The sequence below is a fragment of the Balaenoptera ricei genome, chromosome 1 (genome assembly GCF_028023285.1).
Source record: "Balaenoptera ricei isolate mBalRic1 chromosome 1, mBalRic1.hap2, whole genome shotgun sequence".
NCBI classification, from domain to species: Eukaryota; Metazoa; Chordata; class Mammalia; order Artiodactyla; family Balaenopteridae; genus Balaenoptera; species Balaenoptera ricei.
In genome coordinates this window covers 67,284,890-67,302,282 of record NC_082639.1, presented here as the reverse complement: position 1 = coordinate 67,302,282, position 17,393 = coordinate 67,284,890, and the positions used below count along the sequence as shown (strand labels likewise).

At 37.2% G+C, this 17,393-nt stretch overlaps 1 protein-coding gene across 1 annotated transcript in view; it reads left to right on the top strand.

Moving 5' to 3' along the window:
* Positions 1–5,652: 5,652 nt before the first annotated feature.
* PIGK (phosphatidylinositol glycan anchor biosynthesis class K) overlaps positions 5,653–17,393 on the top strand; it is a 133,526-nt gene continuing 121,785 nt past the window's right edge. The window contains exons 1-2 of the mRNA XM_059924616.1: positions 5,653–5,783; positions 9,183–9,236. Of these exons, the coding sequence (XP_059780599.1) occupies positions 5,691–5,783; positions 9,183–9,236 (147 nt within the window). The 5' untranslated portion in view covers positions 5,653–5,690. The remainder of the gene's footprint in view (positions 5,784–9,182; positions 9,237–17,393) is intronic.

The window sequence follows — 17,393 nt, the reverse complement described above, 5'->3', positions numbered from 1 at the left end:
CTGTAAAATGGGCAAAGTATATGAATAGGCAATTTACAAAAGAGGAACTCTAAAAGGTTAACAAGTATATGAAGACATGCTCAAAAGTATTAGTATTCAGAGAAATGCAAATGCACATTAAAACAATGAGCTATCGGTTTACCCCTGTTAGAATGGGAAAAAAAGGAGAGAGAGAGAAATGACAAGTGGGGCATAGGAATCCTCATGCACTGTTGGTAGTAGTTTACATGGACCATCTATTTTGGAGAGAAATCTGGCTTTGCAGTGTGAAATTAAATATGTGTATCTTTTCCTCAGAGATTCTACTCCTCCTTCTTTGCTCACAGAATCCTAGCTTTTACTGGAAGCAGTTACCAGAGATCAGGGACAAACAGTGATTGACCTTGGTTACTATTAATCCTGTGCCCATTTGTCATGTCTGGAAATAGGCATGTGACCAAGCCTTGGATAATCGCATGTAAGGCGAAGTCTGCTAGGAGGCCATCAAGATTGTCTTTCTTGATATGCAAGGATATGATATTTGGAGCTTCAGCAGCTATCCTGCTACCATGACAAATAAATCAGGATCCCAGGGTCAATAGGCTGAGGTGGCAGAACAGGACTCTTGGTCTTTGAGGAAATCATTGAGTTTGCAAACCAACCTTGAAACCACCTTTCAGTGCACTGCTTGTCTTGCCAAGTAATTAAATATCTTTGCTTTAAATCACTTTTAGTGGAAGTTTCTGTTGCTTTTGGGCAAAATTATCCTCACTAATGCAGTGCGCAAATGTTTGTTGAGTGAATAAATACTGGTTGCTATAATCATCATAAAACAAACTGTTTTATAAAACAGTTTTGTTTTATAAAACTGTTTTGTTTGTTTATAAAACAAACAAAAACCCAAATGAACTTTTTGGCCAACCCAATACAAACAAATGTATATAGAAAAATGAGAAACAGGCTCACAGCTATAGAAAACAAATTAGTGGTTACCAGAGGGGAGAGGAAAGGGAGAAGGGGCAAATCAGGGTAAGGGATTAAGAGATACAAACCTCTACATACAAAATACATAAGCAACAAGGATATATTGTATAGTACAGGGAATTATAGCCATTGTTTTGTAATAACTTTTAATGGAGTATAATCTGTAAAAATCCTGATTCACTATGCTGTGCACCTGAAACTAATATAATACTGTTAATCAACTATAGTTCAATTTTAAAAAAAGGCTATTTAAAAACCCAGCATGGATAGACTTCATGGTTTACTTACTGTGAGGCTCAGGCATAAAAACTTTTATTAGAGAAGCCATGAATACACGTGTATAGATGTGTGTAATTTTGATCTGATAATCAAATGCTTGTTTTCTCTTTTAGTTGCTAAGTCAATTATTCATTTAATGAATAACTGAATTGAACTGTAGTCTAAATGCAGACTCAGGTTAACAACCTTTTTTAAAAAGATTGAGATACAATGACATAAATATTGTATGAGTTTTAGGTGTACAACATAATGATTTGATATATGCATAGACTGCAAAATGACTGCCACAATTAGTCTGGTTAACATCCATCATCACAGTTACAATTTTTTCTTGTGATGAAAACTTATTTCTTTTAAAATTAATTAATTAATTAATTTTTGGCTATGTTGGGTTTCCGTTGCTGCGCGCGGGCTTTCTCTAGTTGCGGCGAGCAGCGGGCTACTCTTTGTTGCGGTGCGCGGGCTTCTCATTGCGGTGGCTTCTCTTGTTGCGGAGCAAGGGGTCTAGGCATGTGGGCTCAGTAGTTGTGGCTCACGGGCTCTAGAGCGCAGGCTCAGCAGTTGTGGCGCACGGGCTTAGTTGCTCTGCGGCATGTGGACTCTTCCCGGACCAGGGCTTGAACCATGTCCCCTGTACTGGTGGGCGGATTCTTAACCACTGCGCCACCAGTGAAGCCCGATGAGAACTTTTAAGATCTATTCTCTTAACAACTTTCAAGATCTATTCTCTTAACAACTTTCAAATGTACAATACAGTATTGTTAATTACAGTCACTATTCACAGGATTTATTTGTTTAAGTGGAAGTTTATACATTTTGAATGCCTTCACTCCTTTTGCCCACCTTCTGCCCTCTGCCTCTGGCACCACCAATCTGTTCTCTGTATCTGAGTATGGTTAACAATTCTAACCAAATTTTTTTTTTTTTTAACTTTGGGTTTATTTATTTAATTATTTATTTATTCATGGCTGTGTTGGGTCTTCGTTTCTGTGCGAGGGCTTTCTCTAGTTGTGGCAAGTGGGGGCCACTCTTCATCGTGGTGCGCGGGCCTCTCATTATCGCGGCCTCTCTTGTTGCGGAGCACAGGCTCCAGACACGCAGGCTCAGTAATTGTGGCTCACGGGCCTAGTTGCTCCGCGGCATGTGGGATCCTCCCAGACCAGGGCTCGAACCCATGTCCCCTGCATTGGCAGGCAGATTCTCAACCACTGCGCCACCAGGGAAGCCCCTAACCAAATTTTAAACTATGCTATTTCACATATTAACAGATTAAAAAATTATTATTTCCCACTTTGAGTAGTGTTTAAAACTGCTCATGTGTCCTACATTAAGGTCTGAAGATGGCCACCCCATACTTGAAAATCAGTGGTTCAACGAAAAAAGAGAAATAGAAATCTACTTCTTTCACATAACAATGAGTATTTACTCAAATCCAAGAGCTGATGACAGACTTAATGGAAAAGTGCCAAAGCCATTCTTTTAAAATTAAAATGAAACAAGAAAATCTTCTGCAATTAATATATTAATATTAAGCTGTAACATAAGCCATGAAAATGAAATATTGATACAAGATACAATACAAGAAATAATACTGGAAAGGAAGAGACAAAAAGATAATCTGCAGATAACATTACTGTAAAACTAGGAAAGCCAAAACAATTTGTGAAACAAAAGTTTTAAATAATTTTGAATATTAAGGTAATTAAATAATTCTTATTAAAATAATGAAAAAGCAGTTGGACACAAAATATGACCTGCATCCCAACAATAACTGAACAGAATACATAATATTATAGATATTATTTATAATCATTTATATATATATTGCCTACATAATGAAAAGGACATCCATTAAGAATAACAACAAATGTTAAAAATGCTTATGAAGTAGCTTAATTTAGTGACCTCTGACTTAAAGTTTTACTGAGAAATTTAAAAAAGGAACCACAAATAAATGAAACTACCATCTTCCTGAATGAGAGACTAAATATGATAAAGATGTCAGCTTCTCTCAAATTTATTAACAGATTTTTCATAATCCCATTGAAAAAACCCAAATAGTATTTTTTTTTTTATAAATTGAAAGAAGTACTATAAAATTCAGTTGGAAAATTACCAGGCAAAGTCATCAAAGAATTTCATGAAAAATGAAGTGTACTGAAATGGTTAGCCCTAATGGCCAAATATCAAAACATATTAAAAGCAACAATAATTAAAATAACATGGGGGGACTTCCCCGGTGTTCCAGTGGTCGAGAGTCTGCCTTCCAATGCGGGGGACGCGGGTTCAATCCTGGTTGGGGAACTGGGATCCCACATGCTGTGGTGCAACTGAGCCCGTGAGCTGCAGCTATTGAGCCCACGCCACAACTAGAGAGCCTGTGCGCTGCAACTACAGAGCCCACGTGCTCTGGAGTGTGTGCACCACAACTAGAGAGAAGCTTGCTCACCACAACTAGAGAGAAGCCCGCACCCTTCAATGAAAGATCCCATGTGCTGTACCTAAGCCCCGACGCAGCCAAAAATATAAATAAATAAATAAATAAATATTAAAAAAAAAAACATGGTTCTGGCCCCAAACTAGATACCTATTTTAATTGAAGAGAACAGAGTCTAGAAATATTCTATTTCTTGTAAGAATTTAATACAAGAGATATCATGAGTCAATAAGAAAGGTAAGCATTATGTAGAAAATTATACTGGATAATTAAATACCAATTTTGATAAAAGTACTGGTAGATCATTATGGCAATGGCTCCCACAGAATCATGTCTCCCTGTTTCTACATCCTTGTGTCTCTGGGTGTGGACACACCACAAAGTTTTGGGTGGTTTGTTATGCAGCAGTAGTCAACATATTAAAACATCTTATAGAATATACCAAAATATATTCCAGATAGTTGAAGAATTAAATATAAAATTAAAAGAAAATAAAACTTTTGATCTGAGACCTAAATAAACTTGAGGCATTCAGGTACAAGACATGGTGGTAGTGTGCTAACTTTCTTGTCTTCACAAGAGAAAGCCTGAAATTTGACTACCTAACATTAAAGATATCACAAAGTGCAAAAGCAAGAGAAACAAAATGGAAAGAGAGACAAGAGACTGGGAAAGCAATAGCATAAAATATGGCTAGGGTCAATGACACTTCTTTATAAAGATATCATTCAAACTCATATGTAAAACAAAGTTATGAACATAAAATTTACATCAGAGGACGTACAGATATTTTATAAACACAAGACATCAGATCTTTTTTTTTTTTTTTTTTTTCACACACACATTGTATTTTATTTTTACAAGAGATAAATCGACTGACACCAAGCATTGTACATGGATGACCACAACAAAAGCAACAATGATTGCAATTACCAAACATGAAACACACTCATACTAAGGACATCAGATCTTGATAGTAATTAAAGAATTAGAAGTATAACAACCTTGAGGTAACATTTTATCCCAAGGAATTTAGAAAAAAAATGGTATAATTTGGTCTTAGGTTGCGTATTTTGATGGCACTGTAGATTTGTACACTTTGGAGAGCAACATCATTCATAGCCACCAAAACTTTTGTATCCTTTGACTCAACATTCCTACTCCAGGAAAATTATCCAAAGAAAGTAATTCGCAAGTGTAAAAAGCCAATACCCAAAGATACTCTTTACAATATTATTTTAATAGTAAAACGTTGAGACTTTGTATTGCCCCAAAGAAGGGCAATTACTTTGGCTGAGGCATAAGAATTCCATGTTACCATTAAATGTTAAATTTATGAAGATTAGGAAGTAGCATAAACACATGTTAATGTCGTGCTAGATGCAAAGCAGAATTTAAATGCATATAATGAACATAATGGAATGAATACACAGGATCTTATTAAATCCTCATACTCTGAGATGTTTTAGCTCTATAATTACAGAAGAAACAAAAATTTCACTAATTTCTCCATGTTCATACTTTTAATAGGTAATAGACCCCAAGCCTGTTAGTTGCAGCACTCACCCATCTTTTCATTTGTAACTGATCCAATTACTTATCTTTTTGTGCCCCAAAGCTTACTCTTCCCACCACATCATGCTTCATATAGTCAAAGAATTGGCAGCCCTACGCGAAAAAGGAAATAATTTCTTAAAGTTTATGGGTTCACACGTTTTTCTCTCTCACCTTTCAAAAAACTTTTAAAATGTTACATCCATTTTACGACATAAAAATCAAAAACTTAGTCAAGATAAAGTATCCACGTCCTTCATCCACCGTGCCCCAGTTACCCGGGAAACTCTAGGTCTGCGGAAGCGCTGGCTTCTAAAGGCGGGCGAGGGGCCAGGAGGCGGGGCAGGCGTCGCAAAGAAAAAAACAAAACAAAACAAAACTACGCAAAACCCTGCCCCGCGCTGCTTTACGGCACTCGCTCCGCCCCTCCAGGGGCGCGAGGCTGAAGCCGGCAAACATGGTCGACACCTGTTTTCTCGGCCGGGGTTTCACTACCCTGGTAGGGTTACTGCTCTTGCCCTTCGGCAGCTTGGCCGCTAGTCAGATCGAGGTAGGAGTCAGGCCCTCTGAGCGACAGGGCCCTGGGGGGACAGCTGTGGCCTGGCTGTCAGCGCCCAGCAGATGTCCGATACACAGCCGCCGAGGGAAGCCTTCTGGAGTCACCCACCAGCCTCTTCCTAGGCTGAATGGGCTGTGGGGAGGGTGTCGCAGGGGACGGGATAGGACAGTGTCCGTCTGTTTCAGCCTTTTAAAACGGTGAATGAAAAGAATCAAGTCCTGGGCGGCGGGGGAGGGCCTGATCCTTTGCTCAGACGAGCGTGCAGTCCCTAGCAGGTGAAAGGTCAGCGCATGAGTGCCGCACCTAATTCCCTGCTACCAAACTACAACGCTCCCCTTTAATAGGAGTCAGATGGATACGGTGTTTTATTTTTGGCTCACACTACGTTCTGGCGCGTTACAAAGCTTTTACTATCCCTGTACTCTGATAATACCTTCGTCCAGTTCTGCAGCCTACATCTCTAGCATCATTTTTCAGAATATCCAGCTGGCTTAGGGGCCCAGATAGTCAGCAGACAGTTGAAAATTTGTGTCCAAAGTTTTATATTCTGCCTACCCCACCTCCTATGGGGTTGCTCCTAAGCTAGAAACCTACGGTTTTTAAAAATTAACTCCTCTCTTTATTTCACATTTTAATCATCACTAAATTATATGTTCTGAACTTTTAAAATTGCTTTCGACTGTCCAGTTCGACTGGCTTAATGCAGGCCCTGGTCATTTCTTGCTTAGATTATTGCAATAACTTTATCTTTTTTCTCCAGGCTTCCAAACTCCCTTACTTTAGTCTTCATCAAATGTAAACCTGATCAGGTTATTCTTCTGATTGAATCTTTGCAGTATTTTTTTCATTGCATACAGAATAAAGTCTAAACATCATGATCTGGTCTCTAAGCAGAGACTTTTCCAGTCTTCATATAGGACCCCATTCTCCCCACCATCTCAGACCTTGAGCTTAGACCAGCGGCTCAAAACTTTTCGAATACACACCCCTACCAGTTAAAAAAGAGAGAATGCACTTCCTCTTTCTCTTTATGAATTATTGCTAATTTATATATTCAGTATTTATAAAGCATATTGTTTAGATAATGTAAATATATATAGAAGTTCTATTTTCCTTATTTATTCTAGCAGGTTATTTTGTATACTTCATTTTGGATACCATTACCCTTTTCTGTAGTTACACAGTTGTGCTTTTTTACATTACCATGTTTTATTCCTCCAGTTTCTTCTGTTTGCTCATTTACTAAATGCAATAAAAGCTAACCTCTGTAGAATCTTTCCCTATCCTTTACTTTTGCCTTTACTGTTGTAATTTGTGCACTTAGCTAGTGTAGCACTCATCTCTTATAACCCATGTATGCTTTGTACTTTATTATTACATCATCTTTCACTTAGAGGAAAATAGCTGCCTAATTGGTCTGGCTCAAGTCATTCTTTTTTCTTTCCAGTCTGTTCTCCAAGCTGCAACCAGAGTAACTTTTAAATATGCAAATCCGATCATGTCACCCGTATATACCTTAATGGTGCTTTAAGGATAAAGAACTAAATCTTGATTATGACCCATAAACAAGGCCTTGCATTCTTTGGCTCCTGCCTACACCTCCAGTTCTCTCTCCCTCTCTCTCGTTTACAAACTTCTAGTTATGCTAATCTTTCAGTTTCTAGAAATTTTTAAGCTTCCTTCTGCCATTAGGGCTCATGTTCCCTCTGTCTGGAATTATCTTCCCTCTTCTCATTAACTTTTGGATCCTAACCAAATGTCACTTCTCTAGAGAAACCTTCCCTGACATCCCTGCTTGCCCTTCCCCCTCCCATTCCCTGATCAGGTTAGGTCCCCCTATTATACTCTTTTATGATACTGTATATCTTACCTTTATAGAATTTGTAGTTTGTCCTTATCTGCTTAATGTATGTCTATCAAGTTGGATAGTAACCTCTTTGGAGGCAAGTACTAGCACTGTTTTTGCCCATCATTGTATTCTGAGCACTGAACAGGGACCGGCACATGGTACCCAATGAATGTGATGAATGAATGAATGTTACGTAGTAGTGTAATATGTTTGCATGCTTGTCTTCTTTATTGAACTCTGGGATTCTTGAGAGAAAGCAGCAGGCTTTTTAGTGACTTTTTTGCATCACTGTACATTACACGGTACCTGGCACATAATAGGTGCTCCACTAACTATGTGTAGAATGAATTAATAACTTTGCAGTGTCCATATTGTCTAAACAATCACAAAAGAGTTTTGCCATCTCAATTTTTTCACTGAAGTCTTAATGATGTGAGGATTTTGGAGCTGGAAGGGACATTAGAGGTTATCGGGTCAACTCCCATTTCTACATGAGGAAAATCAAGTCTAAAGAGCTAAATGACTTAACCCCAGTCTCACAGCCAGATCTTCAAATTCCTAAACCACTATAGCACATTGCTTTCTTTAGCATCTATGCAGCTGTTGAGAAAGTTTAAAAAGAAATGTATATATGGCGCTCACACACACACACACACACACACACATGCACACACACACTGAGTGAATTTTTTATTTCATTCTTTCTGAAATTTTCTTGCCAGCTGAAAATTAAAACAGCTAATATTTGTTACACAATTACTATGTTCTAGTCACCATTCCTACATTCTGTGAGTCAGGTAATGTTATCATTTTATAGGTGGGGAAATGGAAGTACAGAGAAATTAAGCAGCTTTCCTAAGTTTATACAGCTAGTAAGTTGTAGGGTCCAGATTTGAATCCAGGCAGTCTGACTGTTGTAGTAATTAATTACTGTTTAGGGGCAGATCTGAAATCATTATGGTTTATATTCACTATTATTTTAATATATAATAAAAGTCATATTCATTAGGTGTCTGGATGGTATTGGATGCTGAGGTTTTTAATGTTCCATGATGGTAAATATAATTCAGACTTTAACAGATTAGCAAAATGGTATATGGAAGTATGCTAGAGAATGTGTTTAATCACATATATTGGTGAGTTAAAATAAAATAATAGGAAGCACTCAGCACAGAGTAGGAGCAAATATTGAATGAAATTTCAGCAGGAAGGGTATTTATATATGTGAAAGAAGAAATGAAATAAGTCATTCACAATTTGAAGATTGAATGGAAAATGAGAAGCATGAGGAAGAGCTGACTGCATTTGAGATAAAATGTTTAAAAACAAAAAGCTCCTCTTGCAGTAGCCTCCCGCTCCCCCAAAATAAAACTATTTTGTCTTTCATAAGGTCAGATACTAGAATATTTATAAACTTGCACAATGATGGCTTAATGTTATTACAACTGTAAAAACTCCGTGAATCTTAACTGTCCTTTATCAGTCTTTATTCTGGGAAATGTGACTTTCTTTTAAGCTTTTTGCTATTATTTGACTAATAGGATCAAGCAGAACAGTTCTTTAGAAGTGGCCATACGAACAACTGGGCAGTTTTGGTAAGTGTATTCTATAAAGGTATACCTCGTTGTTTACATTAGATGTGTATCTGAGAAATTTTGTGTGAATCAAATTCTTGAAAATAAAATTTATATCTTATAACAGAAATTATTTTGATATGGCTATATTATAAATTGATCACATCAACTAATATCCTTTGTCTTCAGTGTGTCTGTCAAGTGGTGATGTGTAAACACATGGAAAAATAAATTAGGGATCCTATTGTGAAAGGGAGCATTTTATAAAGTGTAGAGTTATTTTAATGATGGAAACTAGTAATTGTATTTCTTATCTGTAATATTTGTTTATAGATACTCTCTACTTTGGCTATTTTGTTTTTATTTTTTAATTGTTTTTTTGTTTACAAAAATAAATGATCATTATAGAAAATTCAAGTTATACAGAAAAGTTTAGAAGACAAATTAATTTTATGTTACTGTGATTAAATAGAATAGCAACATGGGTTCATGACTCATTTTCTTGTTCTTCAGGAACAAAAACCTTTTATATGCTACTGCCTCATAAGAGATTTTATGATGGAATTGAACAAAAGCTGCTCATGATAAGGAGATAGGTTTTCAGTGACCACTTAAATTGGGGAAAACTATGAGGAGGCAGGCCATGATCCACCAATTTGAGAGGATAACTTGCTCTATAGGAAACTAAGGGCACTTCCAATTAGTCTCTCTATAGGAATTCTTAAAAGAGGGAATAACTGCCTATGTGCAGACAGCTAATTGCCAAAGGGCTCATCTTTTAGAATAGGAGCCTATTAGCTTATACTACACACACATTGAAGTCTTCCTTGTTCTGGGAAACCTTTAACTGAGCCCCTCTGTAATCTCAGCAACCTAGGTCTCAGATGAGAAATAGAGGGTGAAAAAATTACTTCTGAGTATTTGACAACTGCAGTTTTCATGTTTTGTGCAATATTTTACACATTAACTCAGACTTAGTAGAGTGATACTTCAATAAATTGTACTTTCTTAAGTGGAAAATTATGAAATTTGACCAGGGCCAAGTTGAAAGTATAAAACGTACATTCCTTTAAATGTTATGTAGTTCAAATTAAAGAAAATATGTATGTGTGTGTGTATATATATATATATATATATATATATATATATATATATGTGTGTGTGTGTGTTTTTCCTCCCAGTTTGAATTAATTTTAGTCTTGACTGGATGATCAGAGGTAAATGAAATGCCCCTTTGCTCTTGTAATATGATTGAGAAAACTTGCCACCAGAGGGAGATAGAAGGAAAATCGGATTCTATTTTAGTTTCAGGATCTACTTTGAATAAAGCATTTTTGTCTCTGTTTAATAAAAAAAGTTACAAAGATAATCCATACTCATGGTTAAAAAAAATAATACTGATGGGTAGTGATTTTGTTTCTAGCTTTTTGGTTTTGATTTTTGCTAATGTAAGCAATATTATAGTGAAAATCGTTGAACACATATTTTTGCATGCTTATATGAGCTAAATCAAAACATAAGTACATTTTCAAACTTGATATATGTTGCAAATAACCCTCTTAGAAGGTTTATATTAGTTCACATTCCCATAAATAGGATATGACTGTTTTGTCCTCGTATCTATAGTATTTGCCCTCATACTATTGGCAAGGGTATGACAATACTCTTGCCAATAGTACGAATTGTCAGACTTTTGGATACTTACCAATTTATGTTTTTTTTTAATTGTTGTATAACTACTTTACAATGTTGTGTTAGTTTCTGCTGTACAACGAAGTGAATCAACTATATGTATACACATATGCCCTCCCTCTTGGACCTCCCTCCCCCCAACACCCATCCCACCCATCTAGGTCATCACAGAGCACCAAGCTAAGCTCCCTGTGCTATACAGCAGGTTCCCACTAGCTATCTATTTTACACATGATAGTGTATATATGTCAGTCCTAATCTCCCAATTCATCCCACCCTCCCTTTCCCCCCGTGTCCACACATCCGTTCTCTACGTCTGCGTCTCTATTCCTGCCCTGCAAATAGGTTCATCTGTACCATTTTTCTAGATTCCACATATATGCGTTAATATACGATATTTGTTTTTCTCTTTCTGACTTACTTCACTCTGTGTGACAGACTCTAGGTCCATCTACCTCACTACAGATAACTCAATTTCGTTTCTTTTTATGGCTGAGTAAGATTCCATTGTATATACGTGCCACATCTTCTTTATCCATTCATCTGTTGATGGACACTTAGGTTGCTTCCATGTCCTGGCTATTGTAAATAGTGCTGCAATGAACATTGTGGTACATGACTCTTTTTGAATTATGGTTTTCTCAGGGTATATGCCCAGTAGTGGGATTGCTGGGTCATATGGTAGTTCTATTTTTAGTTTTTTAAGGAACCACCATAGTGTTCTCCATACTGGCTGTATCAATTTACATTCCTACCAACAGTGTAAGAGGGTTCCCTTTTCTCCACACCCTGTCCAGCATTTATTGTTTGTAGATTTTTTGATGATGGTCATTCTGACCGGTGTGGGGTGATACCTCACTGTAGTTTTGATTTGCATTTCTCTAATAATTAGTGATGTTGAGCATCTTTTCACGTGCCTCTTGGCCACCTGTATGTCTTCTTTGGAGAAATGTCTATTTAGGTCTTCTACCCATTTTTGGATTGGGTTGTTTGTTTTTTTGATACTGAGCTGCATGAGTTGTTTGTATATTTTGGAGATTAATCCTTTGTCGGTTGCTTTGATTGCAAATATTTTCTCCCATGCTGAGGGTTGTCTTTTTGTCTTGTTTGTGGTTTCCTTTGCTGTGCAAAAACTTTTAAGTTTCATTAGGTCCCATTTGTTTATTTTTATTTCCATTTCTCTAGGAGGTGGGTCAAAAAGGATCTTGCTGTGATTTATGTCATAGAGTGTTTTTCCTATGTTTTCCTCTAAGAGTTTTATAGTGTCAAGTCTTAAATTTAGGTCTTTAATCCATTTTGAGTTTATTTTTGTGTATGGTATTAGGTAGTGTTCTAATTTCATTCTTTTACATGTAGCTGTCCAGTTTTCCCAGCACCACTTATGAAGAGACTGTCTTTTCTCCATTGTATATCCTTGCCTCCTTTGTCATAGATTAGGTGACCATAGGTGCATGGGTTTATCTCTTGGTTTTCTATCCTGTACCATTGATCTATATTTCTGTTTTTGTGCCAGTACCATACTATCTTGATTACTGTAGATTTGTAGTATAGTCTGAAGTCAGGGAGCTTGATTCCTCCAGCTCCATTTTTCTTTCTCAAGATTGCTTTGGCTATTTGGGGTCTTTTGTGTTTCCATACAAATTGTAAAATTTTTTGTTCTAATTCTGTGAAAACTGCCATTGGTAATTTCATAGGGATCGCATTGAATCTGTAGATTGCTTTGGGTAGTATAGTCATTTTCACAATATTGATTATTCCAATCCAAGAACATGGTATATCTCTTCATCTGTTTGTGTCATCTTTGATTTCTTTCATCAGTGTTTTATAGTTTTCTGAGTACAGGTCTTTTGCCTTCTTAGATAGGTTTATGCCTAGGTATTTTATTCTTTTTGGGTAAATGGGATAGTTTCCATAATTTCTCTTTCTGATCTTTCGTTGTTAGTGTATAGGAATGCAAGATATTTCTGTGCATTAATTTTGTATCCTGCAACTTTACCAAATTCACTGATTAGCTCTAGTGGTTTTCTGGTGGCATCTTTATGATTTTCTATGTATAGTATCATGTCATCTGCAAACAGTGACAGTTTTACTTCTTCTTTTCCAATTTATATTCCTTTTATTTCTTTTTCTTGTCTGATTGCCATGGCTAGGACTTCCAAAACTATGTTGAATAATAGTGGCGAGAGTGGACATCCTTGTCTTTTTTCTGATCTTAGAGCAGATGCTTTCAGTGTTTCACCATTGAGAATGATCTTTGCTGTGGGTTTGTCATATATGGCCTTTATTATGTTGAGGTAGGTTTCCTCTGTGCCCACTTTCTGGAGAGTTTTTATCATAAATGGGTGTTGAATTTTGTCAAAAGATTTTTCTGCATCTATTGAGATGATCATATGGTTTTATTCTTTAATTTGTTAATATGGTGTATCACATTGGTTGATTTACCTATATTGAAGAATCCTTGCATCCCTGGGATAAATCCCACTTGATCATGGTGTATGATCCTTTTAATATGTTGTTGGATTCTGTTTGCTAATATTTTGTTGAGGTTTTTGCATCTATGTTCATCAGTGATATTGGTGTCTAATTTTCTTTCTTTGTGATATCTTTGTCTGGTTTTGGTGTCAGGGTGATGGTGGCCTCATAGAACTTGTTTGGGAGTGTTCCTCCCTCTGCAATTTTTGGAAGAGTTTGAGAAGGATAGGTGTCAGCTCTTCTCTAAATATTTGATAGAATTCACCTGTGAAGTCATCTGGTCCTGGACTTTTGTTTGTTGGAAGATTTTTAGTTACATTTTCAATTTCATTACTTGTGATTGGTCTGTTTATATTTTCTGTTTCTTCCTGGTTCAGTCTTGTGAGGTTGTGCTTTTCTAAGAATTTGTCCATTTCTTCCAGGTTGTCCATTTTATTGGCATATAGTTGCTTGTAGTAGTCTCTCACGATCCTTTGTATTTTTGCAGTGTCAGTTGTAATTTCTTCTTTTCTGTTTCCAATTTTATTGATTTGAATCCTCTCCCTTTTTTTCTTGATGAGTCTGGCTAAAGGTTTATCAATCTTGTTTATCTTCTCAAAGAACCAACTATTAGTTTTATTTATCTTTGCTATTGTTTTCTTCATTTCTATTTTATTTATTTCTTTTTTAAAAAAAATTATTTATTTTTATTTATTTATTTTTGGCTGTGTTGGGTCTTCGTTTCTGTGCTAGGGCTTTCTCTAGTTGCGGCAAGCGGGGGCCACTCTTCATCACGGTGCACGGGCCTCTCACTATCGTGGCCTCTTTTGTTGCGGAGCACAGGCTCCAGACGCGCAGGCTCAGTAGTTGTGGCTCATGGGCCCAGTTGCTCCGCGTCATGTGGGTTCTTCCCAGACCAGGGCTTGAACCTGTGTCCCCTGCCTTAGCAGGCAGATTCTCAACCACTGCGCCACCAGGGAAGCCCCATATCTATTTTATTTATTTCTTGTCTGATCTCTATGATTTCTTTCCTTCTACTACCTTTGGGATATTTTTGTTCTTCTTTCCCAAGTTGCTTTAGGTGTAAGGTTAGATTGTTTATTTGAGATTTTTCTTGTTTCTTGAAGTGAGATTGAATTGCTATAAATTTCCCTTTTAGAACTGCTTTTGCTGCATCCCATAGGTTTTGGGTCCTTGTGTTTTCACTGTTATTTGTTTCTATGTATTTTCTGATTTCCTCTTTGATTGCTCAGTGGTCTCTTGGTTATTTAGTAGCGTATTGTTTAGCCTCCATGTGTTTGTGTTTTTAACAGATTTTTTTCCTGCAGTTAATTTCTAATCTCATAGCATTGTGGTCAGAAAAGATGCTTGATACAATTTCAGTTTTCTTAAATTTACTGAGGCTTCATTTGTTACCCAAGATGCAGTCTATCCTGGAGAATGTTCTGTGTGCACTTGAGAAGAAATTGTATTCTGCCACTTTTGGGTGGAATGTCCTATAAATATCAATTAAGTCTGTCTGATCTGTTGTGTTCTTTAAAGCTTCTGTTTCCTTATTTATTTTCTGTCTGGATGATCTGTCCATTGGTGTAAGTGGGGTGTTAAAGTCCCCCACTATTATTGTGTTAGTATTGGTTTCCCCTTTTATGGCTGTTAGCATTTGTCTTATGTATTGAGTTGCTCCTATGTTGGGTGCATAAATATTTATAATTATATCTTCTTGGATTGATCCCTTGATCATTATGTAATGTCCTTCCTTATCTCTTGTAACAGTCTTTATTTTAAAGTCTATTTTATCTGATATGAGTATTGCTACTCCAGCTTTCTTTTGATTTCCATTTGCATGGAATATCTTTTTCCATCCCCTCACTTTCAGAGTGTATGTGCCCCTAGGTGTGAGGTGGGTCTCTTGTAGAGACATATATATGGGTCTTGTTTTTGTTTGCATTCAGCCAGTCTGTGTCTTTTGGTTGGAGCATTTAATCCACTTACATTCAAGGCAATTATCGATATGCATGTTCCTATTACCATTTTCTTAATTGTTTCGGGTTTGTTTGTGGGTCTTTTTCTTCTCTTGTGTTTCCTGCCTAGAGAAGTTCCTTTAGCATTTGTTGTAAAGCTGGTTTGGTGGTGCTGAATTCTTTTAGCTTTTGCTTGTCTGTAAAGCTTTTTATTTCTCCATCGAATCTGAATGAGATCCTTGCTGGGTAGAGTAATCTTGGTTGTAGGTTTTTCCCTTTCATCACTTTAAATATGTCCTGCCCCTCCCTTCTGGCCTGCAGAGTTTCTGCTGAAAAATCAGCTGATTACTTTATGGGGATTCCATTGTATGTTATTTGTTGCTTTTCTCTTCCTGCTTTTAATATTTTTTCTTTGAATTTAATCTTTGTTAGTTTAATATGTGTCTTTGCGTGTTTCTCCTTGGGTTTTTACTGTCTGGGACTTGCTGTGCTTCCTGAACTTGGGTGGCTATTTCCTTTCCCATGTTAGGGAAGTTTTCAACTATAATCTCTTCAAATATTTTCTCAGAGCTTTCTCTTTCTCTTCTTCTTCTTGGACCCCTATAGTTCGACTGTTGATGCGTTTAATGTTGTCCCAGAGGTCTCTGAGACTGTCCTCGTTCCTCTTCATTCTTTTTTCTTTATTCTGCTCCTTGGCAGTTATTGCCACCATTCTATCTTCCAGCTCACTTATTTGTTCTGCTTCAATTATTCTGCTATTGATTCCTTCTACTGTATTTTTCATTTCAGTTATTGTGTTGTTCATCACTGTTTGTTCTTTAGTTCTTCTAGGTCCTTGTTAAACATTTCTTGTATTTTCTTAATCCGTGCCGTCATTCTGTTTCTGAGATTTTAGATCATCTTTACTATCATTACCGTGAATTTTTTTTCAGGTAGGTTGCCTATTTCCTCTTCATTTATTTGGTCTTGTAGGTTACCTTGCTTCTTCATCTGTAACATATATTTTTGTCATCTCTTTTTTTTTTTTTGATGAGTGCTGCTGTGTTCCTTTTTTCTGGTTGTTTGGTGTGAGGTGTCCAGCACTGGAGTTTGCAGGCAGTTGGGTGGAGCTGGGTCTTGGTGCCGAGATGAGGACCTCCGGGAGAGCTCACACCGATTAATATTCCCTGGGGTCTGAGATTCTCTCATAGTCCAGTGGTTTGGACTTGGCACTCCCACCACAGGAGATCAGGCCTGACCTCTGGCCCGATAATGCAGGGATTCCTCCTGTCCCCTTAAGTGTCTGACGTCCTCCACCAGCGCCTGGTAGGTGCCCTAGTTGTGAGGAGACACGAACTCTGCGTCCTCCTCCTCCGCCATCTTGACTCCAGTCAGAAGCTCCCTTGCTCACCAGTGAAAGCCAGTGCTCAGAGTTCATTGCAGTCCCTGGACCCGCTTCACAATCCTCCTCAGCACAGGACTCTAGGCAGCCACTCAGCATGAGCTGAAAGCCATTTACCATCCTCACAGTGGCTGGAAATCTGCTTAGGGAAGCCTTCAGCCCAACAGAAACATCACAAACCTGATTTATGTTTTCTTATATTATGACAGAAGTTGAGCATCTTTAAGACTTTTATTGTCTATTTTTAATACTTTTTTAATGAAATGCTTGCTCTCATCCTTTGCCCATTTTTCAAAATTGGGCTGTTCATCTTTTTCTTATTGGGTTATAATTATTTCAAGTTTTTCATTTCTGTTAGGATTTTATGTTACATATTTTTTTATGTAGTCAAGAATTTTAGTCTTCTCCTTATTGGATTCCAGGTTGGAAATTCAGTTTAATAAAAAAGTCTTGTGGTTTCGTCCTATTTACAGGGGCAAGAACATTTGTGGTGTTCTCAAGACTGTCATTACACTTACTATCAGCAGAACAGTGTGGTAGGAGGTAGGAGGATGCTTAGTGGATAGATATATTACCAAGTGATCCCAGTCTCTGGTTTCCCATTTGGAATGAGCATTCGAGAGGGCTGACTTTTGAGGCATGGCATTAGATTTTCCTAGTATCTTTGTTATCTTTTTTAGGGATCACTTTGTC